General features: G+C 49.4%; 2 protein-coding genes across 3 annotated transcripts; one reads left to right on the forward strand and one right to left on the reverse strand.

The window, feature by feature from the left end:
- Positions 1-447: 447 nt before the first annotated feature.
- Positions 448-6,673, forward strand: LOC115188707 (uncharacterized). Its single transcript, XM_029747434.1, has 4 exons — positions 448-516; positions 1,040-1,099; positions 5,300-6,534; positions 6,565-6,673. Exons 1-4 carry the CDS (start codon positions 448-450, stop codon positions 6,617-6,619), a joined length of 1,419 nt encoding a protein of 472 aa, XP_029603294.1. The 3' UTR covers positions 6,620-6,673.
- On the reverse strand, positions 5,504-18,002 carry LOC115188753 (transmembrane protein 47-like). Of its 2 annotated transcripts, XR_003876593.1 has the most exons (4): positions 17,603-18,002; positions 10,218-10,358; positions 6,610-7,280; positions 5,504-6,546 (listed from the first exon to the last, which is right to left on the reverse strand). XR_003876593.1 is itself a non-coding variant. In XM_029747567.1 (3 exons), the coding sequence occupies exons 1-3, from the start codon at positions 17,826-17,828 to the stop codon at positions 7,102-7,104; spliced, it is 546 nt and encodes a 181-aa protein (XP_029603427.1). In that variant the 5' UTR covers positions 17,829-18,002; the 3' UTR covers positions 5,504-7,101. The 2 variants fall into 2 exon arrangements, 1 of the variants encoding a protein (XP_029603427.1); XM_029747567.1 differs by having other exon boundaries at positions 5,504-7,280.
- Between the last annotated feature and the right edge of the window lie 259 nt (positions 18,003-18,261).

An 18,261-nucleotide genomic window follows, 5' to 3' on the forward strand; every position in this document is an offset into this window, starting at 1 on the left:
CACCCAGACCAACACATCCATATCCATTTCCGCACTGCTCCTTCAACTTACAAATATGTCGCTCGGCCCCTGTTGCTATTATCCGTTGGTGCGCCGTGCGCGCGAGACCCAGTGGCGGTGATAAAGTCAAAGCGCGCTCGGGATGACAGCGCGGTTACAGGGTTTCTAATATTAGATGGGTGATGAACGCGCCTGCATGAGCCTCCTCTGGTAACGGTAAACGGTAACAGGTTTCAGTTTGACTGATTATCCCTGTCTCCAGCAGCCTATGGCTATGGCCCACGGAGGTATCCCAAAAACGGAAACAGCGTCCCTCTTCTCTCTGGCATTCCTTGTTGCCGCATCGACGGCTGCTTCTGTTATGCTCTGGCTCTAATATGGTTGTAGGTGGGAGATGAGACGGGGGCGCTCTGAGACGGAGAGGTTGGCCTTTTCGCTTCCACCGAAATGGAACTTCTTCCCATGGGTCTGCACGGGGAACCGGGGAGCCTTAAGATGGTGCCACGCGCTGGCAGAGTGAACTGTCCAAACCACTCAAATCAACTTAATCATGGATGATCATACCGAGATGAATTTATTTTGAAAATAGCTTTTAGGGCTACAGGTTATGTATACTTGGTGTTTGTGTGTATATGTCACACGTTCTAACCAGGCCTTTATACAGGTTCAGATCCCAGAGCATATCCTCAACATCCCACGAGGAGACAGGTGTAGGGGGTTTAGAGGAAGCCTGGTTGATGGATACAGCTTCACACATGTAGGTTCTACAACCCATCCATCACCTGTCTGTTTGTTTCTGTGTGGGGGAGAGTTCAAACAAGGGCAGGTGCTGGAGGTCCCACCTCCATGGAAGTGGTTACTTGTCCTGAGTAAGTAGCCTCTAGTCCAAATGGTCAGATCAGCTGTGTCCTATATTACAGCACAACAATAATTGGTGTGTGTGTGTGTGTGTGTGTGTGTGTGTGTGTGTGTGTGTGTGTGTGTGTGTGTGGTGTGGTGTGGTGTGTACTGTATGTGTGCTTATATGTGGGTGGTCCAGGAGGATGTGAACAATTGTCAGAATGCAGATGAAGTGGCTGAGGGATCAAGTTCCAAGGAGGTGATGTGACCAGGCCTATTAAAGATGACAGAACAGGCAACTGACTGACTGAGTCTGTCTGTCTGACTAGCTGACTAGCTGTCTGACTGACTGTCTATATATCTGACTGTCTTTCTGACTGTCTTTCTGATTAACTGACTGGCTGACTGTCTATATGTCTGACTGTCTTGCTGACTGTCTTGCTGACTGCCTGACTCTCTTTCTGGCTGTCTTTCTGACTGTTTGTCTATCTGTCTGTCTGGGTGACTGTCTGACTGTCTGTCTGACTGTTTGCCTATTTGTCTTTCAGACTGTCTGTCTGACTGTCTGACTGTTTTTCTGTCCCTCTGTCCGGCCAGACCTGCCTGTCTATCCATATATCTGTTGGTACGTCCCTCTTTCTGTCCCCCAGAGGACTGGAGGTGGCTGCAGCAGCCAGAGGGCCAACAGGTTCCAGCAGCAGTAGGGAGGGAGGGAGGGAGGGCCAGCAGCAGTAAGGAGAGAGGGAAAGAGGTCCAGCAGCGGGAGGGAGGGAGGGAGGTCCAGCAGCAGTAGGGAGGGAGGGAGGGAGGGCCAGCAGCAGTTGGGAGGGAGGGAGGGCCAGCAGCAGTAGGGAGGGAGGGAGGGCTAGCAGCAGTAGGGAGGGAGGGCCAGCAGCAGTAAGGAGGGAGGGAGGGCCAGTAGCAGTAAGGAGAGAGGGAAAGAGGTCCAGCAGCAGTAGGGAGGGAGGGAGGGAGGGCCAGCAGCAGTAGGGAGGGAGGGTGGGCCAGCAGCAGTAGGGAGGGAGGGAGGGAGGGACAGCAACAGGAGGGAGGGAGGGAGGGCCAGCAGCAGTAAGGAGCTCAGGGAGGGAGGGCTAGCAGCAGTAGGGAGGGAGGGCCAGCAGCAGTAGGAGCTCAGGGAGGGAGGGCCACAGCTGTGGGTCCCTGTAGTGTGAGAGTTTCCTCCCAGCATTAACACCACCACAACATGATCTGTTTACACAAACACAGCTCTACTGCAGCATAGTCCAGCTCAAACTACAGTAGGATACTGATGACTGGAGAAGAATGGATGGTCTGTAACAGCCTTAGGCCACTGTAGCCAATGTTTATAGTCAGATGTTACAGTACAAGGCAGCACAGGTACAGTACATTAAAATAGGCACGTTCATGGTAGGGCAATAATCATGTTCATGACAGCATAACTTCAAACTCAAACATGCATGTTCATTGAATTTATCATGGTTCCATATGGAAAACAGGCTGTATGCAGCTAGAGGTGTGAAAACCAGCAAGGATACATTAAGGTAAGTGCACAGCTTGTCCTGTAGGTGGCAGTATTGCTACATGTTTGTTTTTGAACTCCTTAAAATTACAACCTGTGAAGGAGAATGGTTTGTGTCCCAAATTACACCCTATTCCCTATATAGTGCACTACTTTTGACCAGAGCACTATGATCCCTATGGACCCTGGTCAAAAGTAATTCACCACATAGAGACTAGGGTGCCATTTGGGATGTGTGAAGGTGTTCTAAGCCTGATGTGGGATCAAAGCTTCCCCCCAGGTAGAGGAGAGAACAACCTACTGCAGTGAGTTGCTAGGCAGAACAGGAGGAGGTCCACTTCTGGTTGGAGTTCCACAAGGTTTGAACTGACACACACACACACGCGTGTGCGCGCGCACACGCACACACACACGCACGCACACGCACACACACGCACGCACACATATACACACACACATATACGCACGCACGCGCGCACACACACACCCACACACACATACACACACACACAGCCCACTTGGACAGATGACTGAAGACTTGAATTCAGTTGAATGGGTTAAAATAAGGAAGAGGGCTGTCAGTTTGCTTGTTGCAGGTGCTTGGGAACAGTTAGATGATATCTAAAGAGAAATTAAAAGACATTCTCAGAAATGAAGTGTGAAGACAAGTGGAGGAGGGAAAGTATCTAGCCCAGGGGGGGGACAAAATAAATACATTTATATTTTTAAAATTGTTTCCCTTTTTTTCTCCTCAATTTTGTGGTATCCAATTGGTAGTTAAAGTCTTGTCTCATCGCTGCAACTCCTGTACGGCCTCGGGAGAGGTGAAGGTTGAGAGCCGTGAGTCCTCTGAAACACAACCCAACCAAGATGCACTGCTTCTTGACACAATGTCCTCTTAACCTGGAAGCCAGCCGCACCAATGTGTCGGAGGAAACGCTGTACACCTGGTGACCGTGTCAGCGTGCATGCGCCCGGCCCGCCACAGGAGTCGCTAGTACGCGATGGGACAAGGACATCCCTGCCGGCCAAACCCTCCCCTAACCCGGACGACACTGAGCCAATTGTGCGCCTCATGGGTCTCCCAGTCACGGCCAGCTGTGACACAGCCTGGGATCGAACCCAGGCATGTAGACCGCTGCACTACTCGGGAGGCCCCCACAAATTGACTTTAACAAACAATTGATCCCCCAAAAAATGTGTCCCTCGAGCCAAAAATCCCGATGTGGCCCTCGAGCCAAAAATCCCGATGTGGCCCTCGAGCCAAACATCCCGATGTGGCCCTCGAGCCAAACATCCCGATGTGGCCCTCGAGCCAACAAGTTTGCCCTGATTAGCCCCTCCTGTAATCTAATGAGAGGAAGAGACTGGTTATTTTACTTACTTTATTGTGCTAATTTACAATGAGATGAATACTGATACACATCTCTACCACGGCATCTAAAACATTCTCTCTCTGTGTCTCTCTGTCTCTCTGTCTCTCTGTCTCTCTCTCTCTCTCTCTCTCTCTCTCTCTCTCTCTCTCTCTCTCTCTCTCTCTTCTCTCTCTCTCTCTCTCTCTCTCTCCTCTCTCTCTCTCTCCCTCCCTCCCTCCCTCCCTCCCTCCCTCCCTCCCTCCCTCCCTCCCAATCTACTCACACATCTCCACGAACATCATTCAACAATTTACCCCTCAATCTACCGTAGGATGTCCATTAAAATAATAATATTTGATTTGTGTGGTTACATTTCATTGGATTATTGTTGGACAAGTAAATGTGTTTGTTACCAGACATAAACTAAGCATGTCTCCTCTTCTAGACCACGGAACATTTCTACATTTCTGCAAAAACCTGACAAAGCTGTGATGAGACAGACCACATAAGCTACAGACAAGTAGCACATTATTGGGCTGTGTCCTAAACGGTCTTCAACGGCTCCCTGTCTGTCTCTGTGCTCTTCACTGGCTATGAAGACAGGAAGGAAACCCCTGTTTTGGGGTATTGGGGCGTACCAAACCTCCTCTTTACCAGGATTGGGGTCAATTCCATTTCAATTCCAATCATTTCAGAAAGTAAACCAAACTCCAATTCCTCATTGAAAAGTATTGGAGATAATTGGAATTGTACTTCCTGAATTCACTGGAATTGAAATGGAATTGACCCCAACTGTAGCTAGATATGGGAGTTCATACTTCCATGGAGATATACTGTAGACTACAGTGGTATTGGTGTTCTGTGGGCCATTGGATCTCTTCCTCGCCTTCACATGCCAAGCTACCAGTGTTGGTCATCCCAGTCTGTCTCTGCCTACCAGTGTTGGTCATCCCAGTCTGTCTCCTCCTACCAGTGTTGGTCATCCCAGTCTGTCTCTACCTACCAGTGTTGGTCATCCCAGTCTGTCTCCTCCTACCAGTGTTGGTCATCCCAGTCTGTCTCCTCCTACCAGTGTTGGTCATCCCAGTCTGTCTCCTCCTACCAGTGTTGGTCATCCCAGTCTGTCTCCTCCTACCAGTGTTGGTCATCCCAGTCTGTCTCCTCCTACCAGTGTTGGTCATCCCAGTCTGTCTCCTCCTACCAGTGTTGGTCATCCCAGTCTGTCTCCTCCTACCAGTGTTGGTCATCCCAGTCTGTCTCCTCCTACCAGTGTTGGTCATCCCAGTCTGTCTCTACCTACCAGTGTTGGTCATCCCAGTCTGTCTCCTCCTACCAGTGTTGGTCATCCCAGTCTGTCTCCTCCTACCAGTGTTGGTCATCCCAGTCTGTCTCTGCCTACCAGTGTTGGTCATCCCAGTCTGTCTCCTCCTACCAGTGTTGGTCATCCCAGTCTGTCTCCTCCTACCAGTGTTGGTCATCCCAGTCTGTCTCTGCCTACCAGTGTTGGTCATCCCAGTCTGTCTCTACCTACCAGTGTTGGTCATCCCAGTCTGTCTCTACCTACCAGTGTTGGTCATCCCAGTCTGTCTCCTCCTACCAGTGTTGGTCCTCCCAGTCTGTCTCTACCTACCAGTGTTGGTCATCCCAGTCTGTCTCCTCCTACCAGTGTTGGTCATCCCAGTCTGTCTCCTCCTACCAGTGTTGGTCATCCCAGTCTGTCTCTGCCTACCAGTGTTGGTCATCCCAGTCTGTCTCTACCTACCAGTGTTGGTCATCCCAGTCTGTCTCCTCCTACCAGTGTTGGTCATCCCAGTCTGTCTCTACCTACCAGTGTTGGTCATCCCAGTCTGTCTCTACCTACCAGTGTTGGTCATCCCAGTCTGTCTCCTCCTACCAGTGTTGGTCATCCCAGTCTGTCTCTACCTACCAGTGTTGGTCATCCCAGTCTGTCTCTACCTACCAGTGTTGGTCATCCCAGTCTGTCTCCTCCTACCAGTGTTGGTCATCCCAGTCTGTCTCCTCCTACCAGTGTTGGTCATCCCAGTCTGTCTCTACCTACCAGTGTTGGTCATCCCAGTCTGTCTCTACCTACCAGTGTTGGTCATCCCAGTCTGTCTCCTCCTACCAGTGTTGGTCATCCCAGTCTGTCTCTACCTACCAGTGTTGGTCATCCCAGTCTGTCTCTACCTACCAGTGTTGGTCATCCCAGTCTGTCTCCTCCTACCAGTGTTGGTCCTCCCAGTCTGTCTCCTCCTACCAGTGTTGGTCATCCCAGTCTGTCTCTACCTACCAGTGTTGGTCATCCCAGTCTGTCTCTACCTACCAGTGTTGGTCATCCCAGTCTGTCTCCTCCTACCAGTGTTGGTCATCCCAGTCTGTCTCCTCCTACCAGTGTTGGTCATCCCAGTCTGTCTCTACCTACCAGTGTTGGTCATCCCAGTCTGTCTCCTCCTACCAGTGTTGGTCATCCCAGTCTGTCTCCTCCTACCAGTGTTGGTCATCCCAGTCTGTCTCTACCTACCAGTGTTGGTCATCCCAGTCTGTCTCCTCCTACCAGTGTTGGTCATCCCAGTCTGTCTCCTCCTACCAGTGTTGGTCATCCCAGTCTGTCTCTACCTACCAGTGTTGGTCATCCCAGTCTGTCTCTACCTACCAGTGTTGGTCATCCCAGTCTGTCTCTACCTACCAGTGTTGGTCATCCCAGTCTGTCTCTACCTACCAGTGTTGGTCATCCCAGTCTGTCTCTACCTACCAGTGTTGGTCATCCCAGTCTGTCTCTGCCTACCAGTGTTGGTCATCCCAGTCTGTCTCCTCCTACCAGTGTTGGTCATCCCAGTCTGTCTCTACCTACCAGTGAGAAGACAAGTCTGTCTCCTCCTACCAGTGTTGGTCATCCCAGTCTGTCTCTACCTACCAGTGAGAAGACAAGTCTGTTTTCCAGTCAGCCTCATCCTAATCTCTCGTGGACAGACTACGTAACATAAATGGTAGCTGGCACCAGATTCTCCTTCTGGGTTCGCCGAGCTTAGCCTCATCCTTAACCCTAAGGCCTTGTAAGTAATACTTGGTCGGTAGCAGTGCTTCAGTGAGTCCTTGTCCCAGGGTTTGAGGACAGATAGAGTGATCTGATTGGTCAGTCTGTTATCTGTTAGTCTCTGACTGAAGAGGGAGTACAGAGTAGGGTACAGGGTACTGTGACATCATCCATCCACCCCAGCACTGAGCCGCTGCCTGCTTCCACAGGAAATACTGTATGCTGATGTGTGTGTGTGTGTGTGTGTGCATCTCTCTGTGTCTCTGTGTCTACCTGTTTCTCTAGCGTGCATTAGCATTATACAGTATAGGATATGTATGACAGCCAGCGACTACATGGGGGGGTCACAGTGGTACAGTCCAGCAGAGTCAGTAGTAGTCTTCATAGTTCTTAGGGTTGAGGCAGTAGAGGATCCCCCCACCGAAGGAGAAAATGGTAGCGCCCCAGGCCAGGCCGTAACCCCAGTTGAACTCGTGGTATATGCTCATGCTGATGGTCTCAGTGAACTTGATGGGGTAGAGGACCAGACTGCAGCCCTGCAACACCACTGGAGCAGAGGGAAACAGAGGACATCTGATACACATATATCATATGTACACTGCTCAAAAAAATAAAGGGAACACTAAAATAACACATCCTAGATCTGAATGAATGAAATAATCTTATTAAATACTTTTTTCTTTACATAGTTGAATGTGCTGACAACAAAATCACCCAAAAATAATCAATGGAAATCCAATTTATCAACACATGGAGGTCTGGATTTGGAGTCACACTCAAAATTAAAGTGGAAAACCACACTACAGGCTGATCCAACTTTGATGTAATGTCCTTAAAACAAGTCCAAATGAGAATCAGTAGTGTGTGTGGCCTCCACGTGCCTGTATGACCTCCCTACAATGCCTGGGCATGCTCCTGATGAGGTGGCGGATGGTCTCCTGAGGGATCTCCTCCCAGACCTGGACTTAAGCATCCGCCAACTCCTGGACAGTCTGTGGTGCAATGTGGCGTTGGTGGATGGCGCGAGACATGATGTCCCAGATGTGCTCAATTGGATTCAGGTCTGGGGAACGAGCGGGCCAGTCCATAGCATCAATGCCTTCCTCTTGCAGGAACTGCTGACACACTCAAGCCACATGAGGTCTAGCATTGTCTTGCATTAGGAGGAACCCAGGGCCAACCGCACCAGCATATGGTCTCACAAGGGGTCTGAGGATCTCATCTCGGTACCTAATGGCAGTCAGGCTACCTCTGGCGAGCACATGGAGGGCTGTGCGGCCCCCCAAAGAAATGCCACCCCACACCATGACTGACCCACCGCCAAACTGGTCATGCTGGAGGATGTTGCAGGCAACAGAACATTCTCCACGGCATCTCCAGACTCTGTCACGTCTGTCACGTGTTCAGTGTGAACCTGCTTTTATCTGTGAAGAGCACAGGGCGCCAGTGGCGAATTTGCCAATCTTGGTGTTCTCTGGCAAATGCCAAACGACCTGCACGGTGTTGGGCTGTAAGCACAACCCCCACCTGTGGACGTCGGGCCCTCATACCACCCTCATGGAGTCTGTTTCTGACCGTTTGAGCAGACACATGCACATTTGTGGCCTGCTGGAGGTCATTTTGCAGGGCTCTGGCAGTGCTTCTCCTGCTCCTCCTTGCACAAAGGCGGAGGTAGCGGTCCTGCTGCTGGGTTGTTGCCCTCCTACGGCCTCCTCCATGTCTCCTGATGTACTGGCCGGCCTCCTGGTAGCGCCTCCATGCTCTGGACACTACGCTGACAGACACAGCAAACCTTCTTGCCACAGCTCGCATTGATATGCCATCTTGGATGAGCTGCACTACCTGAGCCACTTGTGTGGGTTGTAGACTCTGTCTCATGCTACCACTAGAGTGAAAGCACCGCCAGCATTCAAATGTGACCAAAACATCAGCCAGGAAGCATAGGAACTGAGAAGTGGTCTGTGGTCCCCACCTGCAGAACCACTCCTTTATTGGGGGTGTCTTGCTGATTGCCTATAATTTCCACCTGTTGTCTATTCCATTTGCACAACAGCATGTGAAATTTATTGTCAATCAGTGTTGCTTCCTAAGTGGACAGTTTGATTTCACAGAAGTGTGATTGACTTGGAGTTACATTGTGTTGTTTAAGTGTTCCCTTTATTTTTTTGAGCAGTATATATTGAAGAGGTACAGATATATGCATATTACGTATGAATTAACTGTCTAACCAGGAATATGATATCAAAAGATAGAGACAAATAATTGTGTGTGTGTGTGTGTGTGTGTGTGTGTGTGTGTGTGTGTGTGTGTGTGTGTGTGTGTGTGTGTGTGTGTGTGTGTGTGTGTGTGTGTGTGTGTGTGTGTGTGTGTGAGTTTGAGTTTGAGTTTATTTTATTTTGACAGGGACAGTGCACATTAATCAACGTTTCAGTAAAAGTGCCGGTTTTAGCCAGCCGGCTAATTTTCAACCGCAGTCCCTGGGCAGGTTATTAAAAACAATTACAATACAGACAATCAATGAGCAGTGAGCACACGCAGAGTAACATAGGACAAGCAAGATGTAGCATGCAGACAGAGAAACATAGGACAAGCAAGACGTAGCATGCAGACAGAGAAACATAGGACAAGCAAGACATAGCATGCAGACAGAGCAACATAGGACAAGCAAGACATAGCATGCAGACAGAGCAACATAGGACAAGCAAGACATAGCATGCAGACAGAGAAACATAGGACAAGCAAGACATAGCATGCAGACAGAGAAACATAGGACAAGCAAGACATTGCATGCAGACAGAGAAACATAGGACAAGCAAGACGTAGCATGCAGACAGAGAAACATAGGACAAAAAGCAACAAGACAAAATCCATAAAAGCAACAAAGTGTTTCCACACCTCACAAGCTACAGACAACATGGAAAGCGACAATACACAGCTAGGGATTATGTTCACAAATCTGATTGACCTTTAGCCATGTCTTAATGTTTTTTGTGAAAGTGTGATATGTGGTGCAGTTATGTGTGTCTGATGGCAGTGTATTCCAGACATGGGAAGCTCTCACAGAGAAAGTGGATTTACTAAAGGTGCTTTTCCTTAAGGGAACTATACAGTCACCTCTCATGGCAGACCTTGTGGATCTGCTGCCATATGTTTGGGTTTTCTGTTTGACTAGAGTACTTAGTGGAGGGGCAGGGGCCATTTAGGATCTTGAATACAAGGCATGCGTTGGTGTATTGCACTCAGGAGCTCATGCTTTCTGAGGATGTAACAGTGATGATGGCTATTGGGCTTCCTATCAAGCACTTTGAGAGCCTGTTTGTAGACAGACTGAATGGGTTTTAATGTTGTACAGCAATGTTGTTGTTGTGTGTGTGTCTGTTGGAGCGTTGTGTGTGTGTGTGTGTGTGTGTGTGTGTGTGTGTGTGTGTGTGTGTGTGTGTGTGTGTGTGTGTGTGTGTGTGTGTGTGTGTGTGTGTGTGTTCACCTGCAGCAAACAGCATGACAGCGACAGGTCTGTTGAAGCGTCTCCGAGAGCCGATACACACAGACACCAGGACCACCAGGAAGGAGAGCAGGACCAGAGCAGCTCCGCCTAGCAACAAGGACAGGGTGGCGATCTGCCAGTCTAGAGAGAGAGAGACAATACATATATAGTTAAGGAAAGAGGTAGAGAAGGGAAAAGAGAGGGGAGGAGCATATGAGAGATATGGAGAGAGAAAGGGGATGGGAGACAGAGGGAAGGAGAGATAGAGGACAGAGAGGGGGTATCAGGTGGTATAAACAAGAGGGAGGAAACAGCAAGTTGTTGGAGGGGAATGGAGTGATGGAACAGCAAGAGAGAGAGAAAGAGGGGGAGAGAGAAAGGGAGAGAGGGGGGAGAGAGGGAGAGGGGGGAGAGAGGGAGAGAGGGGGAGGGGAGAGAGGGAGAGAGGGGGCGAGAGAAAGGGAGAGAGGGAGAGAGGGGGAGAGGGAGAGAGGGAGAGAGGGGGAGGGGAGAGAGAGGGAGGGAGAGAGAAAGAGAGGGAGAGAGAAAGAGGGGGTTTAGTGAGAGGTCCAGCAGCAGCTGTGTACAGTAGTTATGGTAGACAATGTGGTCAGATAAGGACAGGAAATAGAGACGATCAATCTGTTACAAACGGCTGGCTGGGTTATCTCCTGGGCAATCATGGTGACTGGCTAGATTCTGTGAAGAGGAGGAGGGAGAGAGGAGGCTGGAGGAGAGGAGAGAGGAGGAGGATGGGGAGAGGAGGCTGGAGGAAAGGAGAGGAGGAGGTTGGGGGAGAGGAGAGGAGAGAGGAGGAGGATGGGGGAAAGGAGAGGGGAGGGGAGGAGGAGGCTGGGGGAGAGGAGGCTGGGGGAGAGGAGAGGAGGATGGGGGAAAGGAGAGGGGAGGGGAGGAGGAGGCTGGGGGAGAGGAGGCTGGGGGAGAGGAGAGGAGGATGGGGGAGAGGAGAGGAGGATGGGGGAGAGGAGAGGAGGATGGGGAGAGGAGGCTGGGGGAGAGGAGGCTGGGGGAGAGGAGGCTGGGGGAGAGGAGAGGAGGATGGGGGAGAGGAGAGGAGGATGGGGAGAGGAGAGGAGGCTGGGGGAGAGGAGGCTGGGGGAGAGGAGGATGGGGGAGAGGAGAGGAGGAGGAGGATAGGAGAGGGGGATGGGGGAGAGGAGGCTGGGGGAGAGGAGGCTGGGGGGGAGAGGAGGATGGGGAGAGAGGAGAGGAGAGGAGAGGAGGGATGGGAGAGGAGAGGAGGATGGGAGAGAGGAGAGGAGGATGGGGGAGAGGAGAGGAGGATGGGAGAGGAGAGGAGGATGGGGAGAGAGAGAAGAGAGGAGGATGGGGAAGAGGAGGATGGGGAGAGGAGGATGGGGAGAGGAGGCTGGAGGAGAGAAGAGGGGAGGATGGGGAAGAGGAGGATTGAGGAGAGAGGAGGAGAAGGGAGGAGAAGACACAGTTAAAGATCTACAGGAGGAAAGCATGTACAGTTCTTCCAGCGATGTGAGTGGAGAAAAACAACAACAACTCAGGACATTCATGATGAAACCAGAAGAAACATTTGAAGTGTTGTGGATGTCTATCCTCCCTGCGTGTTGTGGATGTCTATCCTCTCTGCGTGTTGTGGATGTCTATCCTCCCTGCGTGTTGTGGATGTCTATCCTCCCTGCGTGTTGTGGATGTCTATCCTCCCTGCGTGTTGTGGATGTCTATCCTCTCTGCGTGTTGTGGATGTCTATCCTCTCTGCGTGTTGTGGATGTCTATCCTCCCTGCGTGTTGTGGATGTCTATCCTCCCTGCGTGTTGTGGATGTCTATCCTCCCTGCGTGTTGTGGATGTCTATCCTCCCTGCGTGTTGTGGATGTCTATCCTCCCTGCGTGTTGTGGATGTCTATCCTCCCTGCGTGTTGTGGATGTCTATCCTCCCTGCGTGTTGTGGATGTCTATCCTCCCTGCGTGTTGTGGATGTCTATCCTCCCTGCCCAGGAGATCCCCTCTTCTCAGTCAGAGTGGTTTACACCAGATGAAGAGGGACTTGGCCATTTCCCACACTAACTGTACCCTGTTTGTGTTGTGGTCTGACTGTATGGTCAGAGAGGGAGTGGACCAGTGGCGGACACGGACACTAGGCAGGGAGAATGGTTACAAGAGAGGGAGGGGATAGAGGGAGAGAGACCACTGAGAGGTCTTCATGTAGCTGGTCGGTACCAAGAACTACAGACAGTAACATGTGTATTGTGGTTCCCACTTTAAAGAACTACAGACAGTAACATGTGTATTGTGGTTCCCACTTTAAAGAACTACAGACAGTAACATGTGTATTGTGGTTCCCACTTTAAAGAACTACAGACAGTAACATGTGTATTGTGGTTCCCACTTTAAAGAACTACAGACAGTAACATGTGTATTGTGGTTCCCACTTTAAAGAACTACAGACAGTAACATGTGTATTGTGGTTCCCACTTTAAAGAACTACAGACAGTAACATGAACAATAGCATTTAGACGATGGAGTCAAAATGACTCTTCGGAGCCATGTGAAAGAAGCCATCTCACTGAGACGTGGTGTTGAACCTCTCTCTACCACAGGACCATGTTAGATGGTTTCACACCTCAGTAGGAGTTATTTAAAGGAAGGAATGTGTAGCAGCATGTGACTACCTGGATTAGACACCTGGACACGTTTCTCACCACTCAGTTTAGTTATTATAGGTTCTGACTGGTCACTTCTTACAGGGATTAACCTTTTACTGCACTGGGCTAAACCAGGGTCACACAAAGTGTTTCTTGGTAGTCTTTGTAACAAAGTATCCACCTCACACACATGGTTATGGACTTAACATAAGAAGACACCTGTACCATGTCAGATATAGAGTTGAAATGTATTACATTTTGAGTTTTCATCCCAATATTACACTTCATATACATCACAGAAAACTGAAATATAACAAAGCCGTTTGACATTAAAAATGGTATTAATTCTGAATAATATGAATAACATTCCACCCATGAGGCCACTAGAGGGCGATTTGGTCATCTGACTACAGGAAAGGGATTAAAGATTATCCATACATTGCATCTTAAATTGCCTGTAGTTGTGCACAGATTCGTGTGTGTGTGTGTGTGTGTGTGTGTGTGTGTGCGTGTGTGTGTGTGCAACATGTGTGTGCATTCTCGTGTGTGTGCAACATGTGTGTGCATTCTCGTGTGTGTGTGTGTGTCATTTTACATTTACATTTACATTTTAGTCATTTAGCAGACGCTCTTATCCAGAGCGAGTTACAGTAGTGAATGCATACATTTAATTTCATGCATTTTTTTGGTTTTGTACTGGCCCCCCGTGGGAATCGAACCCACAACCCTGGCGTTGCACACACCATGCTGGCGTTGCAAACACCATGCTCTACCAACTGAGCCCCATGTGTGTGTGTGTGTGTCCCATGTGTGTGTATGTCTCTACGTCTCCATAGTCCCTGACTCCATTAATGTCAGCAGGAACATTATGTCAAACTCATTCCACAGAGGACAGAGTGTCTGTGGGTTTTCACTCCTCCCTTGTACTTGATTGATGAATTAAGGTCACTAATTAGTAAGAAACTCCCCTCACCTGGTTGTCTAGGTCTGAATTGAAAGGAAAAACCAAAAGCCTGCAGACACTCGGCCCTCCATGGAAGGAGTTTGACTCTCCTGTCCTAGGGGATCCTTCTCTGACTGTGGCTGTGGGATGCAAACCATCACCATAGTATTTTCCAGTGTTCATTGAGAGGCCACAAATAGACCAGAATCTTCTGAGGAACTCTCTATGTTAGAGCAGAGAGGATGGGATGGGAGGGGAGGGGAGAGGAGGGGAGAGGAGAGGAGATATTAGTCTGCCCTGAGCCCAATCTGCTTGTCCTTAAAGAGAGCTAGGTATCCTTAACACACGGAGCGATCGACCGCACCGCAGCGAATCAGTGTCTGGCATGAAATATTCACCAGTGTGAAGAAAGTCTGAAAAAATAGGTCAGTCAAACTAGCCAGGCTCTTTAAAAACATCCTGGCATAGGAGAGGAAGGATCCTGTCCTCCATTGAGGAAGGAGGGAAAGAGGGAGGGGTGGAGGGAGGGATAGAGGGAAGAAAGAGGAAAGGAGGGACAGAGGAGGGAAGGATGGAGGGATAGAGGGAAGGAGGGAGGGATAGAGGGAAGGAAGAGGGAAGGAGAGATGGAGGGACAGAGAAGGGAAGGATGGATGGATAGAGGGAGGGAGGGAGGATGGAGGGATGGAGGGAGGGAGGAAAGGAGGAGGGAAGGTGAGATGGAGGGACAGAGGAGGGAAGGATGGAGGGAAAGGAGGGAAGGAGGGAAGGAGGAGGGAGGGAGGGAGGGAGGGGGATAAAACAGCAGCAGCTCATCACTGTGGATTAGTCATGCATTAACTGGAGAGTTGGGTGTGTGTGTGTGTGTGTGTGTGTGTGTGTGTGTGTGTGTGTGTGTGTGTGTGTGTGTGTGTATGTGTGTGTGCTGGAGTTGGACTAGCACTGAATCAGATAGTGAGATCTACAGAAGAGATAGAGCTGTCATTAAACTATTAACATTTTAATTGAATTTCTAAGTGGCAGCATTGTCATTACAGAAAACCCCCTCTGGTCAAAACATGGGATAAACTCTTTCACTCTCTACAAAATGGTCTCTTACGGTATCCACTGACTGATTTGTCTGAAACAGACAGACAGACAGACAGACAGACAGACAGACAGACAGACAGACAGACAGACAGACAGACAGACAGACAGACAGACAGACAGACAGACAGACAGACAGAGAGAGAGACAGACAGACAGAGACAGACAGACAGACAGACAGACAGACAGAGACAGACAGACAGACAGACAGACAGACAGACAGACAGACAGACAGAGACAGACAGACAGACAGACAGACAGACAGACAGACAGACAGACAGACAGACAGACAGACAGACAGACAGACAGACAGACAGACAGACAGACAGACAGACAGACAGACAGACAGAGGTGGGGGTGAAAAAGAGACAGAGGCCACAGCTGGATGAGTCCAGGCTGCACTTTCAGTAGATGAGAAGAATTTTGAAACATCATATACTGTCAAGAACATCAACATATTCCTTTAGAGCCGAGACTGAAAATATAATCTATGGCACTCAGCAAATGTAGGTTACACCAGAGAACTACATAAAACAACTGCAGAAACTGAATTAAATCTAGATAAACTATTTATACAAAATGTATGTGAGAAATTGAGACAAATGTGAAAAGAGGAAATCTATAATTGTGAAAGTGACTTGCCAGGACTCCGTGCTCAGAAGAGGGGTTCAGTCGGGCCCTTCATAGCCCTCTGGGAAAAAGCAGACCCCATCAGATCAAAATCAAGTGTCTGAATCTAGCACCCAGTTGCCCTAGTAACTCATCTCCAGGCATTTGCCCCCCTGGGAATTTGCTGCTCAAAGTTATGCTGCTGGCTGCCTGAGAGAGAGCAAACGTGGGAATTCAACAAAGACTAATTTCTAGAAAACAAAAGCAGAACGAAAAAGCCCCAGCTGGATTGGTGAGCCGGCGTGGAAAAAATCCCACGCTTCCCAAAGCGCGTCTCCAATGAGTAAATAAGGTTCCCTTCCCCAAAGGGTTCCTCCATGTGTCATCTCATCGTTCTGGAACGGTCCATATTCTGGTTTAGATGATAAACGGATTCGTAAAGCTCAACTGTTTCACCTGTAGGTGAATTTGCAAGCCAGGCACAGGGATGGGACATGGCTGAGGCAAGAAAAATACACATTTTAAAGTAAAAATTTGAGGTCTGTCTGTGATCGAGATACTCTGCTTTTTTTAACACCACATTAAACCAAACACGTCCTGCAGGCTCTGGTTTGATCTTGACTATTGCCTGGTTATGTCGTCAGGAGCTGCAAAGCAGGACATAGGAGAGATGCAAAGCAGGACATAGGAGAGCTGCAAAGAAGGACATAGGAGAGATGCAAAGCAGGACATAGGAGAGCTGCAAAGAAGATCATAGGAGAGATGCAAAGCAGGACATAGGAGAGATGCAAAGAAGGACATAGGAGAGCTGCAAAGAAGATCATAGGAGAGATGCAAAGCAGGACATAGGAGAGATGCAAAGCAGGACATAGGAGAGATGCAAAGCAGGACATAGGAGAGATGCAAAGCAGGACATAGGAGAGCTGCAAAGCAGGACATAGGAGAGATGCAAAGCAGGACATAGGAGAGATGCAAAGCAGGACATAGGAGAGATGCAAAGCAGGACATAGGAGAGATGCAAAGCAGGACATAGGAGAGCTGCAAAGCAGGACATAGGAGAGATGCAAAGCAGGACATAGGAGAGCTGCAAAGCAGGACATAGGAGAGCTGCAAAGCAGGACATAGGAGAGATGCAAAGCAGGACATAGGAGAGCTGCAAAGCAGGACATAGGAGAGATGCAGCTGGCCCAGAACAGAGCAGCACCTCTTGCCCGTCACTGTAAACAGAGGGCTAATATCAACAAGATGCATTCCAGTCTCACTTGGCTTAAAGTAGAAGACTGACTGTGTCACTTCTTGTTTTTATGAGAAATATTACTGTGATGAAAATACCAAATTGTCTGTATCATCAAATAACATATAGTTCTGACTGACATGCATACCCCACCAGCCAGTATTGTATAGAGCCATGGTTACATGGAACCCCCCTCCATCAAAAATCTTTAAAACAACACACCGCCCCTCCCCTACCTGACCTAAATAACTGCTCTATGTAAAATCATATGGTTGTCCTGAGTGGTTTGTCAGCACAGGTCCTTGTGTATTTCTACATTGATTTTAAACGGATGTCATTCTGTCCTGGAGCTGTTCTGGTCTATTATAGATATTATTCCATCATGTCTGACCTTCTGTGTGGAGCCCAGGAAGACTAGCTGCTGCTTCAGCAACACAGAATGACCATCCAAATAAAATCCTAAAATTAGCCTGTCTGCTGAATAAATCAAAGCACAAACATACTGTCTTCGACATAAAGAGAAGCAGCAGGTCTGTGTGAGCTGGCCAGGGAGCGGAGAGGTGGTTGTGGAAAGCAGCGGCAAACAAATGACGGAGGGACGGAGAAGAAAGAAGCACCGGGCGGTCAGAGAGACAGACTCCCACACGAGATGCTTTGTCATGGCGACAGGACTTAACTGAATCTCCGTAAAGGCACAACTTACTGCACCTATGCAGACTATAGACCAGCCTCTCAATTCCCTCTTCATAGCATCACTATGATCATAGGTTGGACTATGTATGAATGGAAAGCAGTAACCACGAACAAAGCAAGGTGAATCCTGCGCTATAATTAGTTAGGCTACAGATGACGGCCGACACTGGGTCTCACCCACCTGACTCCAGCGTGCTGTTACACTGCCAGATCTCAGACGAAGCTGCTTTCCAGCACGCCTCCCACAGTGAGAAGCAGTACTGGTCGTCAGCGGTCACCCATGCCGGGCTCATCACGGCTCCAACGTCCAAGCACAGCGCCAGGAACACGCACACCAGTCCCACCAACTTCAAAGGCGTCAGCGCCGAGGCGCGCACCTCCTCTGTCTCGCTAACAGACGAAGACATCGTTACAGGTTTCCGCTGACTGGGAGACTCGCCAGGGAGTTATGCTGCTGTCTGATGTCGCGTTGTGGCTTCTAGAATTCCCCCAATGACCCGTGTTTACATGTAGAATCTCAAAGGGTCACTGGTGATGAGAGAGAGAGAGTCTGGGCTCCCACCGCTGCTGCTCCTACTGCTCTGCCGCTGCGCTGTAGCTGATGATGATGCAGCGCACCGGCTCTTCCCTTCCAGTAGTGACGTAATGACATCGCTGCCTGAAAATTCTCTCCAAGATACACCGGTCTTCAGGGTCTTTTTGAGCCTCTCTCTCCACAAATCGCTGGTCTTACATTAGAAAGTGAAAGCTGGCAAGGGAAATCTATGTGAGTTTCTCTGCATCAGTGATAGTGACAGTGTGATTGCAATCCCTCTATTGACAGGCCAGAGACTGAAGATT

This window comes from Salmo trutta, unplaced genomic scaffold, assembly GCF_901001165.1.
Source record: "Salmo trutta unplaced genomic scaffold, fSalTru1.1, whole genome shotgun sequence".
NCBI lineage: Eukaryota > Metazoa > Chordata > Actinopteri > Salmoniformes > Salmonidae > Salmo > Salmo trutta.

Excerpts from the sequence above, each read along its gene's own strand:
- LOC115188707 (XM_029747434.1), top strand. The coding sequence starts at position 448 with ATGGAACTTCTTCCCATGGGTCTGCACGGGGAACCGGGGAGCCTTAAG. Across the intron at positions 517-1,039 it reads TGGTGCCACGCGCTGGCAGA|GAGGATGTGAACAATTGTCA; the intron begins GTGAACTGTCCA and ends TGGGTGGTCCAG. Across the intron at positions 6,535-6,564 it reads TACCAGTGTTGGTCATCCCA|GTCTGTCTCCTCCTACCAGT; the intron begins GTCTGTCTCTAC and ends GTGAGAAGACAA.
- LOC115188753 (XM_029747567.1), bottom strand. The coding sequence starts at position 17,828 with ATGTCTTCGTCTGTTAGCGAGACAGAGGAGGTGCGCGCCTCGGCGCTG. Across the intron at positions 10,359-17,602 it reads TAACAGCACGCTGGAGTCAG|ACTGGCAGATCGCCACCCTG; the intron begins GTGGGTGAGACC and ends CTCTCTCTCTAG. Across the intron at positions 7,281-10,217 it reads TGTCATGCTGTTTGCTGCAG|TGGTGTTGCAGGGCTGCAGT; the intron begins GTGAACACACAC and ends CCTCTGCTCCAG.